At 47.6% G+C, this 13029-nt stretch overlaps 1 protein-coding gene across 2 annotated transcripts in view; it reads right to left on the bottom strand.

Annotated features, from left to right (window-relative positions):
* The window catches only part of FLT1 (fms related receptor tyrosine kinase 1), a 205688-nt gene that overhangs the window by 24138 nt on the left and 168521 nt on the right, over positions 1 to 13029 (bottom strand). For both annotated transcript variants that reach the window (XM_086329568.1, XM_086329567.1), the window contains 4 exons: positions 9989 to 10093; positions 6185 to 6298; positions 4458 to 4546; positions 142 to 298 (listed from right to left, as the gene is read on the bottom strand). In XM_086329568.1, the coding sequence (XP_086185694.1) occupies positions 142 to 298; positions 4458 to 4546; positions 6185 to 6298; positions 9989 to 10093 (465 nt within the window). The remainder of the gene's footprint in view (positions 1 to 141; positions 299 to 4457; positions 4547 to 6184; positions 6299 to 9988; positions 10094 to 13029) is intronic.

Below are 13029 nucleotides of genomic sequence, written 5' to 3'. Positions count from 1 at the left end.
AAATCTTATCTCCCCAGGACATTAGCCTTTGAGTCTCTCACGGATGTTTATTAGGGTGATAAAGAAGAAAAAAATTTCAGAGATGCACAGTGTGTTGTAAAAATATCTCAGACTGGAGGACAGGAAGGAATTAATACCTACCCTCCTCTTCCTCAACATCACTGAGACTTTTATCTTCCTGAAACCCGGAGCTCGCGAAGCTCTCGCTGCTGGTAACGCTGTCTAGTCTTTGTTTCTCGCCCTGCTCCAGGTCTGGCTCCATTTTTTCTTTCTTAGGCTCCACGTGTAAGGCTGCATCCTTTTAAGAGACCAAGGAAGACAGTGATGAAAGGGATGGAACAGCAGAAGGGCGACTGGGCCCTCAGGCCAGCAATTGCCTGTGTTGGGAGGATGTCCTCTGAGAGGAGGGCTAGTAAACTAGTAGCCCGGCTGCCCCCTGGGGGTGGGAAGTCTTGCACTCTTGCCTGGGCTTCTGGGTAGCATCTCAGGTGGGATAAAGGAATATGCACAGCAGCTGCTGTTCACTGAGCACTTACTCTGCGAGGCAGCACACTGAGGGTCTTAGGTACACTTTCTCATTTAATCTTTCCAACAGTTTTACAAAGTAGCTCTTACAATACATGAAGGAATACATTCAGAGAAGTCAAATAATCAAAGTCACATGCGGCTGATAGATGGCAAAGCTTGAACCCAGGTCTAGCCAACTCCATTCTGTGCCCGTAAGCACTTTTCCATCCCGTGCGCCATCTTGGGAAAGATACGGAATGATGGAAAAGGGTTCCCAGTCAACCTGAGACCACGCTTTATAATCCCCAGTGGGAGTAATAAGAGAAGGCTGCAGTTACCAATGTGTCTGGTTTCCTTGGAGAAGGAGGGAACGTGACCATTTCTTCTTCTCCCCTCCATTCAAAGATGTAGCCTGATCCTAACAAAGGCAGAAAATGCCTTTCATTCTGAACTGGGCATCTGAGCCCTGGAGTGTATCCAACTCTTTCATTAAGTGTGTGATCTTGAGCAGCGAACCACCTTGCTTTTCTGGGACTTCCTTTTCCACATCTGAAAAGCTCTATCATCTTATGTATGGACTCACAGGAGTTGTTGGTTTTGGGTGGAACCAGAAAAGATGGGTATCATCTTTAGTAATTCATCTAATTGCTGTGACTCTAGAAACAGCACTCTCAGTGGCTTCGTGAGTCCACCGTGTACCTGGCTCAGGCAGGGGTGGCTGTAGGGGGACTGGGGTTCAAAGGCGTCCCCTGAACCACCTGGCTTTGTGGCCGGGCTGGCTCCCCATCCTTCCTTGGTTTTTCCTGGAAGCATCACTACGTGGGAGTGGTCCGTCCACTAGAGGGCGTAGTGGGAGCAAGCAGAGGACAGACACGTCAGCTTCAGCCCCCAAAACCTTGGAAGCACAGAGGGTCTCTAGGCTCCTGCCCCTAGAAAGAGACCCTCTTGTGCCTGCCGCAGAAGGGAGTTAATCCTCAGAGTGAACCCCCGCTGCCATCCAGGTGACCTACCTGAGAGCAGGTAAAGAATGTTAACTCTGGTTACTGTCTGGCCCTGAGGCAGTTAGATTTGATTCTGCTCAGTTGGGGACTGAAATTTTATTTCCCACAAGATCCTTTCCAGGACAGAAGTGGGCAGGGGAAGGTGCTGGGGTGAAAAGTTCTTGACTCTTTGGCGAAGCTCCAGGGACCGTAACTCAGACTCCCCCACCCCACCCCTGCTTCCCCACTCCCGGTAAATGGTATATTTAGCTCTGCTCATTGGTAACTGTTTCTGGTAAATAAAGGTTGATTTACTGAACTTTTGGGACTCTGACAGAATCCATTGGATTTATTACAAATAATATTTAAAGATCCTAGTGAATTTATTTGGAAAATGAAATATCCCATTTCGATTCAGCCTTTCGGTTTTTCCTTCACCTTCTCTGTATATGTCTTTAGGTTCCAAATGTGAAATACAGCTGTGTGTTTTCCACGAAAACACTGAGCCCCACCAACAGGGAGGTGAATCATTAAATATAGCCTGAGAAGGAAGCAGGCTCTTCAAACAAAGGACGTACGAACGCAAACGTTCCATCCTGCCCAGGTCCCTGGGGTATTCTTGCTGGCTTAGTTCTTCCTGAAGCCAGCCCAGGATTTCAGGACTGAAGAGAAGTTGTACAACTCTCAGCCCAGGGTACCATTCTCCACTTTTTCTTATGTTTTTTTCCCCCTCTTCTTACCCAGGACAGTGCATGGAAAAAGTATTGAAGGGACATTAGAAGAGCTGGGTTCTTTCTCCTTGACTTTATCTTTTGCCAAGTTCATGTCCTTAAGGCAATTGCTGGACTTTCTAGGCACGTCTGTGATGTGAGTGTGGACTAGCTGATCACAAAGATCCCTTTCGGCTTTAAGATTCTTATCATGTTATTTTTCAGTTGCTAAGTCGTGCCCAACTCTTTGCAACTCCATGGACTGCAGCACGCCAGGCTTCCCTGTCCTTCAGTCTCCCAGACTTTGCTCAAACCCATGTCCATTGAGTCGGTGATGCCATCCAACCATCTCATCCTCTGTCGTCCCCTTCTCCTCCCGCCCTCAGTCTTTCCCAGCATCAGGGTCTTTTCCAATGAGTCAGTTCTTCCCATCAGATGGCCAAAGTATTGGAGCTTCAGTTTCAGCATCAGTCCTTCCAATGAATATTCAGGGTTGATTTCCTATAGGATTAACGATCTCCTTGCAGTCCGAGGGATTCTCAAGAGTCTTCTCCAGCACCACAATTCAAAAGTATCAATTCTTCAGCGCTCAGCCCTCTTTATGGTCCAACTCTCACATCTGTACATGACTACTGGAAAAACCATAGATTTGACTAGACGGACCTTTGTCAGCAAAGTGATGTCTTTGCCCTTTAATATGCCATCTGGGTTTGGGCTTCCCTGGTGGCTCAGACAGTAAAGAATCTGCCTTGCCATCATCTTTTAAGATACGAGAGACTAAGTGATTTGTGCATGTCTGGGTGTGTATGGAGGCGGGGGGAGGGGGAGAGAGAGAGATGGGGAGAGAGAAATTTATCAAGATGACTTGACATTTAGATAGATGGCTAGTAGATTTAATGTCTATCACTGCACACAGTGGATCAAATAGTCTCTGTGCTTGCCACAAAAAGAGTGTGATATATTAGCACAGAAAGAAAGAGGTTTTTTTTTTTGCTTCCTTGTTGTCTCTCTGCTTTATGGGAGTGTCATTGCTTTACAATGTTAAATCAATTTCTGGAAAAAAAAACTTCTTTTAAAGGAAAAAGCAGAGACTGTGTTTTAAGCTTAGTCATTAACGGTGTTGACTGAGGAAAAGCACAACCTCAAAACTGTGAGTCAGGTTTATTCAGTGTCTTTCTGAGGACTGTGGTCTGGGAGTAGCCTTGCAGAGAGCTCTGAGGTGGTAGGGGAGGTCAGTTTACACGTGATTCTGGTCAAGACAGTGCGTGCAACCCAGAACATACACAGGTGGAAGGCTGCTGCTAGTCCCAGGGAACAGATACCTTAGTTAATGGTTTCAGGGCTTTTCTGACTAGGAGAGAGAAAAAAATACGGGTTCCTAAAAAATTTCTCCTGTGAAAATATGTGACTATCTGAAGGCCTGTTCTGCTAGTTTTCCCAGGGCACAGATTGCCTTATTTCTAATCTCCACCTGAACTCCTTTCAGAGTGTTCTAAAGGTCAGCAAAAGATCCTCTGGAGGAGGAAATGGCAACCCACTCCAGTTTTCTTGCCTGGAAAATTCCATGGACAGAGGAACCTGGTGGGCTACCATCCATGGAGATGCAAAGAGTCAGACACGACCAAGCAGCTGAGAACAAAGGTGAGTGGCTGCAGTGGCTAATGACTCAGTCCTTGTAGAGCCAGATGGGAAGCTAGCAACATTTCTTTAGTTGGCAACGGAAAAATACATTTTCTTGTTTTATGCTATTATTTTTGTTGTTCAGTTGCTCTGGTTGTGTCTAGCTCTTTGCAACTGCATGGACTGCAGCACATCAGGCTTCCCTGTTCTTCACCATCTCCTATAGTTTGCTCAAACTCATGTCCATCAAGTCGGAGATGCCATCCAACCATCTCATCTTCTGTCACCCCCTTCTCCTCTTGCCTTCAATCTTTCCCAGCATCAGGGTCTTTTCCAATGAATCAGTTCTTCCCATTAGGTGGCCAGAGTATTAGAGCTTTAGCTTCAGCATCAGTCCTCCTCATGAATATTCAGGGTTGATTTCCTTTAGGATTGACTAGTTTGATCTCCTTGCAGACTAAGGGACTCTCAAGAGTCTTCTCCAACACCATAATTTGAAAGCATCAGTTCTTTGGTGCTCAGCCTTCTCTATGATCCAACTCTCACATCCGTACATGACTACTAGACATGACTATGCTGCTATAGCCTGAATGGAAACTCAATTCTTTGTTGAAAAATCCCCAACCCAGAAGTTCCTTACCTTGTTGAGAAAGAATAAGGCCCGTTTGCTCTTGAGATAGTTGGAGAGATTTCCATATTTGCAGTATTCAACAATCACCATTAGGGGCCCTGCAACCAAAGCGACACAAGCTCAGCCAGTCGTCTGCCAGCTTCGGTAGGCCTGGAGGTCTCAAACCGGCTTGTTTTTCTGTTAGCAAGTTCTGGGGGAATCCCTGGGTTGGGAAGACCCCTTGGAGAAGGGAATGGCTACCCACTCCAGTACTCTTGCCTGGAGAATCCCATGGACAGAGGAGCCTGATGGGATACAGTTCATAGGGTCACGAAGGAGTCAGACATGATTTGGTGACTAACATTTTCTGGGAGATGCTTAGGAGTGAGATTTCTTTTTCAATTGAACCTGAGAAAGAGTTTAAAAATACAAGAGTAGACATGGGGGAGGAGTATGGGGAAGAAGCAGAAAAAAAGAAGACTAGTAGAAGAGAGAGAACTTTGAGGAGGGGAGTTGGGGCAAGGTCAGGGCTCTGCCTGTGACTGGCACCACCCTCCCTGCCCCCAGCCTCGGGACATCAGCCCCTTCTCCCAGGTCCTGTCTGGCCTGACTTCTCTGCTCTCCCCCTCCCCTCCCCTCCCCAGGGGCGTCTGCATGGAGACTGCCTTGGGGCTTTCAAGATCGAAAGTGGGGATCAGCCAATTTATAAAGGAAGAGAAGATAAATATTTGAGGCTCAGTAGGCCACACAACCCAGGAGAAGGGAATGGCAACCCACTCCAGTATCCTTGCCTGGAAAATCCCATGGACAGAGGAGCCTGGCGAGCTACAGTCCATGGGGTTGCCAAGAGTCGGACACGACTGGAGTGACTAAGCAGCAGGCCACACTTCTATTCAAGTCTGCCTCTGTAGCCTGAGAACGCCTTGGATGACACCCTTGAGTGACTGTGTTTCAACTTTACGAATGCAGGGATTTCAATTTCATAACATTATCCCATGTCACAAAATATACTTCTTTTGCCTGCCCCGCACCACCCCCCCCTCCAATCCCCCAGCTATTTCAAACAGTCAAATGAAGCCCACAGGCTGACCAACCGTGGTTTGCCAACTTCTGGTCAAAAGAAGCAAGAGGGTTGGGAAGGGAGGAGACCCCAGAGCTGCACTGCGGGTCCCTGGATGCCCTGAAGTCTTCCCCCAGGCCCCTCGGTCCTCCCCACCACTCATCCAACCAGGCTCAAGGCCTTGGGGAAGAACAGCATCAGGTTCTGGATCAAAGAAGACGTGGTCCCAGAGGGGCTCCCGGCTGCGGGCCCTGCCCTGGGGGAGGTTGGAAAGGCCTGTGGGAGTCTCGGTCCTGACACAGCCCAGTCCCTGCACTTGGCCCGGGTGGGTGAGGCCTGTCTGAAGGCCATGGCTGGCCCCTCCTTCTCTTGGGATCCTGCCTGGAGCCATCCCTTCCCTTGGAGGAAGCTTCCGGAATGCCCACCTTCTGCGAGTTTACCTCGGCTCCCATCATGGGTGTCCTTCTGGGTCTGGTTCATCAGAACCAGACGGGTCTCAAAGGGAGTCCTTCTGTTCGGAACCTTTAAGGTAAGCATCCAGGGAAGGCATTTCCAGTATGGGAGCCCCTTCCATCCTGGGACAGACTGCTCCGGACCACAGCAGGCCGTCTTCCAGGGGGTGGAGGGAAGGGTAGAGGGACAGAGAAGCTGCCCTGGCGTGTGAACCCGGAGAAGAGCAGCCCCCCCTCCCACCTACCTCCTTGCTTGGTGCAGGCTCCCAGCAAGTTGACGACGTTCAGATGGTGGCCGATGTGGGTCAGGATCTTGAGCTCGGTCATCAGAGCCTTGTACTCGCTGGCCGTGGCCCCCTCTGTGTGAGGGGTAAGGGAGAGTTAGGACGACGGGACAGTGGGGCTCTCTCCTCGAGGGCAGCCCGCCTCCCCTCGGAGGTGAGCGGCGCTCAGCTCTCACTGCACCGACTTCCCCACGCTCTACAGAAAGGCCGGTCTCCAGCCTGTTTTCACTCCTCCACCCTCTTGAGCCAGCATCCTCTGGGCTACAGTGAGGCTGGAGTGGTGTGGGGTCAGTTACTGGACATCGCTCTGGGTGGACCGGGTCCCGGAGGGTCAGGTGCTGACTTGGAGCTGGGCACCTGGTGGGAGCGCCCTGTGGGAGCGCCCTCCCAAGGCTTCTTTCTGTCAGAACCAGGCCCAGCTAGAAGCTTCCAGGCAGAGATGTGCCCACATCTCTTTTTCTCACTTTACCCACTTTGAGAATTACAAAGGAGAAGCACAGAGGGGCCTGCAAGGGCAGAGAGGCCCCTTCTGTAAACATCTCTGCTGTGTGTTATGTTTTCCCTGTAACCTCTTCCTCCCTGGATTCCTCAAGGTTATCTCAAGTCAGGAGGGTCCGTAAGCATCTGACTTCAGCTTCATTCTCAGAGATAAACAACGTCAGTCTAAGAATTAGCAGAGTCTAAGGCCTAGATTAACTTTGTCCTGTCTGTCTGTTCTTATTGCTTAACTTACAAAGCATAAAAACTTTCAAATTATGTTTAGAAGTTTAAAATAAGTCATATTGGCTTGCTTTAAAATATTTCAACAGTATGATGTTTATGGAGTAAAAAGTGAAAGTCATCCCATCCCAACCCAAGTTACCTTTTTTTTTAAAAAAAAAAAACCCAATTACCTTTTTAGAAGTAACCACTGTTAATCACTTGGAGTTTTAGACCGTTTTCTATGCATTTATAAATATATGTAGCCAATCAAAAGTCTTTTTTGTTTGTTTACATAAATGGGATCATATATTAAAATATAAAAGCAAATTTGATGTATATAATTTGCTTTCCCCCCTTTTAAATGTGATGGACTTTTCTCATTCTTTTAAGTTGATTAATGGCATTCCTGACATTTAGATGGTCTACAGTTGTGTTTTGTTTTTGCCGTTACAAATATTCTTTAATAAACAGCCTGTGATCTTTGTGCCCGTGTGCGTTTCTGTAGGACGGTCCTAGAAGTGAGTGGAAGGCTGTGCGTTTCACATTGTGGTGGATATTGGAATGGAATTTCATAAGCACAAGTCATTTTTTAATAATAACCAGATAAACACTAGAAGCCTCCCAGTGGAGTTGGGATTGGCTCAGAGTAGATGCTCAACAAATATTCGTTAGACAAATAAACAACATAATTACTCTTCTCATCTCAGACATGGGCTTAAGGCCCAGAAAGGTTAAAGGTTTTGCTCAAGGGCACTTTGAAAGAGCTTCTGAGTCATGGCCTTTGTTTGACCTTCTGCCTTTCCAGTGTCTCCTAGAAACAGATGGCCAACCAACTTAAACAAGAAAGCTTGAATGAAAATAGTGTTTTAGTGATGTTATATAGTGGGTGATTTGGCAATCTCTCTCAGTCAAGGCTGCTGGCTTAAAAAAATGATAAGCCTTTATTAAGATATTATACACACTATTTTTGTATTGCATAGAACAGATTCTCTGGGCCTTTAAAGAAAATCTCAAGTCAGAATTTCCCCCTCAAATTCATGCTTCCACGCCCTGATGCCCCTTTGGCACAGAGGGAAAACCAGGTTCTTTGGCTCAGATTTTTCCATTTATAGGCAGGGCTATGGCTTTTATCTTGGGTATATAATAGACAAGCATGGGCAGCTGATTTGCCCCTTCTAGCATCTTATTCCTCAGCTAGTTTTGTCTCCCTGTGTGTGATCATAAGCAGGGAGGCAAAACTAGCTAAGGAATAAGATGCTTTCAGATTTAGTGTCAGCTTATCTCAAGGCTGGATACCAGCTTGCCTCCAAAACACAGACCAGAATCATTTTCAGGATTTTGGAGCAATGGATCATTTCTAGAAGGCAGCCCTTCTGTAGCACTGAGGTGTGTGTGTGGTCAGGGGGATGAGCGTTGTACCCGAACTCTTACTTTTGCATGGCTGAGTTGTGTGGCCTTGCAGAGGCTACTTAACCTTTCTGGGTGTTGGTTCTTTTTCTGCAAACTGAGATAATAAAATCTACCTCACAGAAGCTCTAGAGAGAAAAATAAGAAAAGTGACAATTTCATGCAATTCAAGCTACCATATTAAAGTATATAGGGTTGGCCAGAAGTTTCGTTTGGGTTTTTCCATAACCCAATACCTTGTCTGGTGCTTTCTAGCATAGAAGATGTGTTGATGCCTTTTCTCTTTAGACCCTGGGATTGGGGCTGTCCAGGGTAGGGTGCTGGAATGCAGGATGATCTCAGAAATGCCTGTGATCATCTGGGTAGTTCCCCTTGAACAAATCCTCCTGTTTCATGGATGCAAAAGTCCTTTCTCCTGGCTACCTTCAGGCTCTTTGTAGAGCTTTATCAGAGCCGTCACTCGACAGGCTTTTGAAGTGGAAAATATCACCACACGGGGCTTTCTGCAGTGACGGTGTCAGCGCTGGATGAAGGTGAAGGCTTTGCCGTTCCCGCCCCCCCCTCCCCCCCCGCCCCACTCCAGCGAGTGGGTCTCTCAGCTGGACTCTTTGCCAGCTACCTGCTTGGCTGAGCTCAGAGCTTCCTGTGCCTGAAAACCCCCTGGCAATGTGTCAGCAATGTTGGAAAGCTGAAAACTGCCCTGTGGGCTTTCAGTCCTGTTTCTTTCGGTTTGGGAACCTTAAAATGCATCGAAGTAACATGACCATTTCATCACGATGAAGAAGTGTTTACTTTAAAGCAGAGGTCCCCAACCTTTTTGGCACCAGGGGCCAGTTTTGTGGATAATTTTTCCATGGACTGGGGGCAAGGGGAGGAGATGGTTTCAGGATGATTCATGTGCATCACATTCATTATGCACTTTATTTGTGTTATTACTACATCGGCTCCACCTCAGATCATCAGACGGTAGATTCTGGAGGTTGGGGACCCCTGCAGTCGGGAGCTGTGTGTCTTGGAGATGTTTGGTTTATGAGATTTTCAGTGGTTTTCATTTTCACTCTGTCTTAGGGTGGTGGTCGTAAATCGCTTTGTCATTTGACCACCTCCCAGTGCTTCACAGAGTGATAGTATTGTCAACGTAGAAAGATAATTTGTTTATTTGTTTTTAAATCTCTAAAGAGGAAATGTTTTATGGACAGGACCTGATCCTATAAAATAGCTTGACGTTCTGATCAACTCAATTGTTCTAGCTTCATTGTCTTTATGGTGAGCTCAAGCCCCAGCTGAGCCTTTGAGATTAGACATACAGCCAAGTTTCCATTGTAATGTCATAGCGGACTGCTCCAAAAATTCATACCTGTGGTTACTGTGAGCTTAGGTCCCTGGTAGCCTAGAAGAGTTTGAGACGTGGTAGGAAAAACGTCTTTGACGGAAATCATTTTCCCATGGATACTGCTGGACTGTTTCACTTACAAGGTTTATTTTGAGCTCTTGGTGGCCTCATGGAAAGCTCCAGAGGTCAAGGGTCTTCCAGCAGAAGAAAGTTATGTGGCCAGAGCAGACACGGCCTCTGTCTGCTGCTAGGCCACATTCCACGAGTACCAACACCCAGGGAACGTAATGGGGAAGTTGAAAGCCCAGTTAGAGCATCCATACCTTTCAGCATCTTTACAGCCACAGTCCGGCAGGTGGGTGATTTCTTGATGCCGAACGCCGATGCTTGCACCACTTTTCCGAAAGCCCCTCTTCCGAGTGACTTGCCTACGATGGAAAGAAGACGGTTTGTTTGCCAAGGCAGCAGTATCGGTTGAAGTCTTTTTCAGGAAGAAAGGGTCTTTTCCCTATGTGTGTATGTGTGGCATGTAGCTTTGAAGGGAATCTCCAATGAACAGACCCCAAATGGGTTAGGGACACATTTATGTGGTAGTTTCCTTCCAACTCTTTACTGCACGGCCATGTGGCCCGTGCCCTGTACAGCAAGGCTAGGACCTTCCAGGACATTTGGGGGCAGCTGTATGGCCCGTTTTCTTTTGCACAGTCCCTCTCCTGGGGGAGAGGCTACAGAATCTGCAGTTGGTTTTTTCCATTGTCTGATAACATCATTACCACAAAAATTCCCCTATGTTTAAACTAAACCCCTTTTCTTGCCACTTAAGCTTATTTCTTCTGACCCGTGTTTCAGCAAAGGGAACAAACCGACAAGGGTGGTTACTGCTGTTGGCTATAATGATGCGTCAGAGCTACCGAAAAATCACTTAAGGCATTTCTCAGACTTCCTTGCCAGGCAGAATATTTTTAATGTGTCTTTACATGATGATTACAAATCTTTGTGGTTCAAAACATGCGCCCCTCAACCCTGGGTAGCAATTAGTTTCACCACAGAGAGGTGGTTGCCAAGTGCAATAACAAAGTTTGAGGTTTCCTTCGTGGTTCCCGTGGTATGTTATGTTCTAATGACTGCTACCACATTTGTTTGTTTCCTTCACCCTTGAACGAAACCACTAGACTCAAAGGGGCAAGGACCATGCCTGAATCTTCCCAGAACTTGGTGCATGGGGCATCAGGGTCCCTGTGCATTAGTACAGAAGGGAGAGGTGCATTGGGGAGTTTGTGAGATGCTCAAACCAAGTCTCTTACAGTCCTAAGTTAACTGGAGGGGCCCGTGGGATACACAGCTGAACAGTGCTCTGTGAGGAGGCATCTCCCCCCTTTTTTGATCAGTGCTTCCTTCTGCATCTCCAGGACACAGGTAGCTGACTCCAACCTGTCCAGTAGGAAACCAGTACCCCTCAGTCATGGTATGGCAGAAGAAAGAGTGAGCCAAAGAAGTCCCCTTTTGTTCTTTGGGGGCAGAGCTGTGGAGTAGGGGAAGCCAACAAAATGCTTCTGATGAAAATTAAATCCTGGTTCTGTTCAGTTCAGTTCAGTCGCTCAGTCGTGTCCGACTCTTTGCTACCCCATGGACTGCAGCATGCCAGGCCTTCCTGTCCATCACCAATTCCCAGAGTTTACTCAAACTCATGTCCATCGAGTCAGTGATGCCATCCAACCATCTCATCCTCTGTCGTCCCCTTCTCCTCCTGCCTTCAATCTTTCCCAGCATCAGGGTCTTTTCAAATGAGTCAGCTCTTCACATCAGGTGGCCAAAGTATTGGAGTTTCAGCTTCAACATCAGTCCTTCCAATGAATATTCAGGACTGATCTCGTTTAGGATGGACTGGTTGGATCTCCTTGCAGTCCAAGGGACTCTCAAGAGTCTTCTCTAATACCACACTTCAAAAGCATCAATTCTTCTGTGCTCAGCCTTCTTTGTAGTCCAACTCTCACATCCATACATGACTACTGGAAAAACCATAGCCTTGACTAGATGGACCTTTGTTGGCAAAGTAATGTTTTTGGTAGTCAGTGTTAATTTAACACAGCACCTCTGGCCCCACTTCTTTCTCGGTCTGTTCTGATAATGTGTTTTCAGTGAGCTAACTTTCCTCTCCCCCTCCCTTCCTTCCCAAAGGACACAGTTTGTTATTTGTTAAGATTCTTGGAAAGTTTGTTATGAAGCTCTCCTTGTCCTCATCCCACTGGAACCTTTATACTTGCATGCACAACTCCTCTGTATCAAAGTGTCCTCACCTGCCTCAACTTAGAGTCTTCCACTGCCCACCCCCCAGCATCCAGTAAGGACGTGGGAAGAGCTCTGTCACATGTCATCAGAGGCGTCTCCCTGCCTGGGTCTCACGGGGACGCTGGTAAGATGACACGCCTCCCCGGGTCAGAGGGGTACCTGTCGTGCTGACAGAGATCCTCCTCCCAAGGCATGCTCGTGGGCCAGGATACAGTCTCTGCTTCCTTCTTCAGATCAAAGTGTCCAATAAATAGCGAAATCAGGGCTTCTCTCTTACATACAAGAGTGTCAAGTGGACCCTGAAATGGGATACGGGAAGCACGCTGGCAGATGCCTTCCCCAGATTTGTAAAAATTGGTGTTTTCTGATTAGAGGCTTAATCCTTGCTTTCATAGGGTAAAAGAACACCTTTTTTTCTGCATCACCTTCTATTGTCTCCTGTGAAAATTGTCCTGAGCCTGAAACAGGTAAAGAGCATCTCTGTCTTGGGTGCCTGTCCACAGACTCCTGTTTGTCTGGGGCAGGCCGCGTCTTTTTCATCCCCACATCTCCAGCCCCCACGCATTCCCTTCCTTGTCAGCACAAAACACTTCCCGTCTTCCAATGGGAAGGTGCCCTGTCGGACATGACGTCAACTTCTGTGGGTTGAGGACTTTGCCCTGACCGGTGAGAACGAGCCTGTTCTCACTTGACCTCCTTCAGATTTTTCATTTATTCTCTTGGAAGTTGACTGTCGCCTCGTAAAACAGCCTGAAGCTCTTACAGGCTCTTTAATCGTCTGATACATTGCGGTCTTCTGGCGGACCCACAATTCCAGTGTCAGGGGAGCCCTGCCACGCTGGACTTGACCTCGCTTTGTCCTTCTTTTCCCTTAATCCTCCTTGGTGCTACCTGGATGCCACTAGCTAGCTTGGAAAAGTGCTGGGTCATTGTTATGGAATGGAATACTACCGGGATCTCCTCTGAGAGGGACTGGTTAGGGTCCCTGGACATGGAGGGTGGTTGGGGAGAGCAGAGCAGCCTGGAGCTGAGCCCTTCTTGGCATCCAGGCTGGTTTTCCAGGAGGCAGAAGCAG

This window comes from Bos grunniens, chromosome 12, assembly GCF_055505025.1.
Source record: "Bos grunniens cultivar Pamir isolate PY7600 chromosome 12, Bosgru_T2T1.0, whole genome shotgun sequence".
In the NCBI taxonomy this organism is placed as follows: domain Eukaryota; kingdom Metazoa; phylum Chordata; class Mammalia; order Artiodactyla; family Bovidae; genus Bos; species Bos grunniens.
Note: the sequence above shows the minus strand (reverse complement) of the source record. Positions and strands in the feature narration are given on the sequence as shown.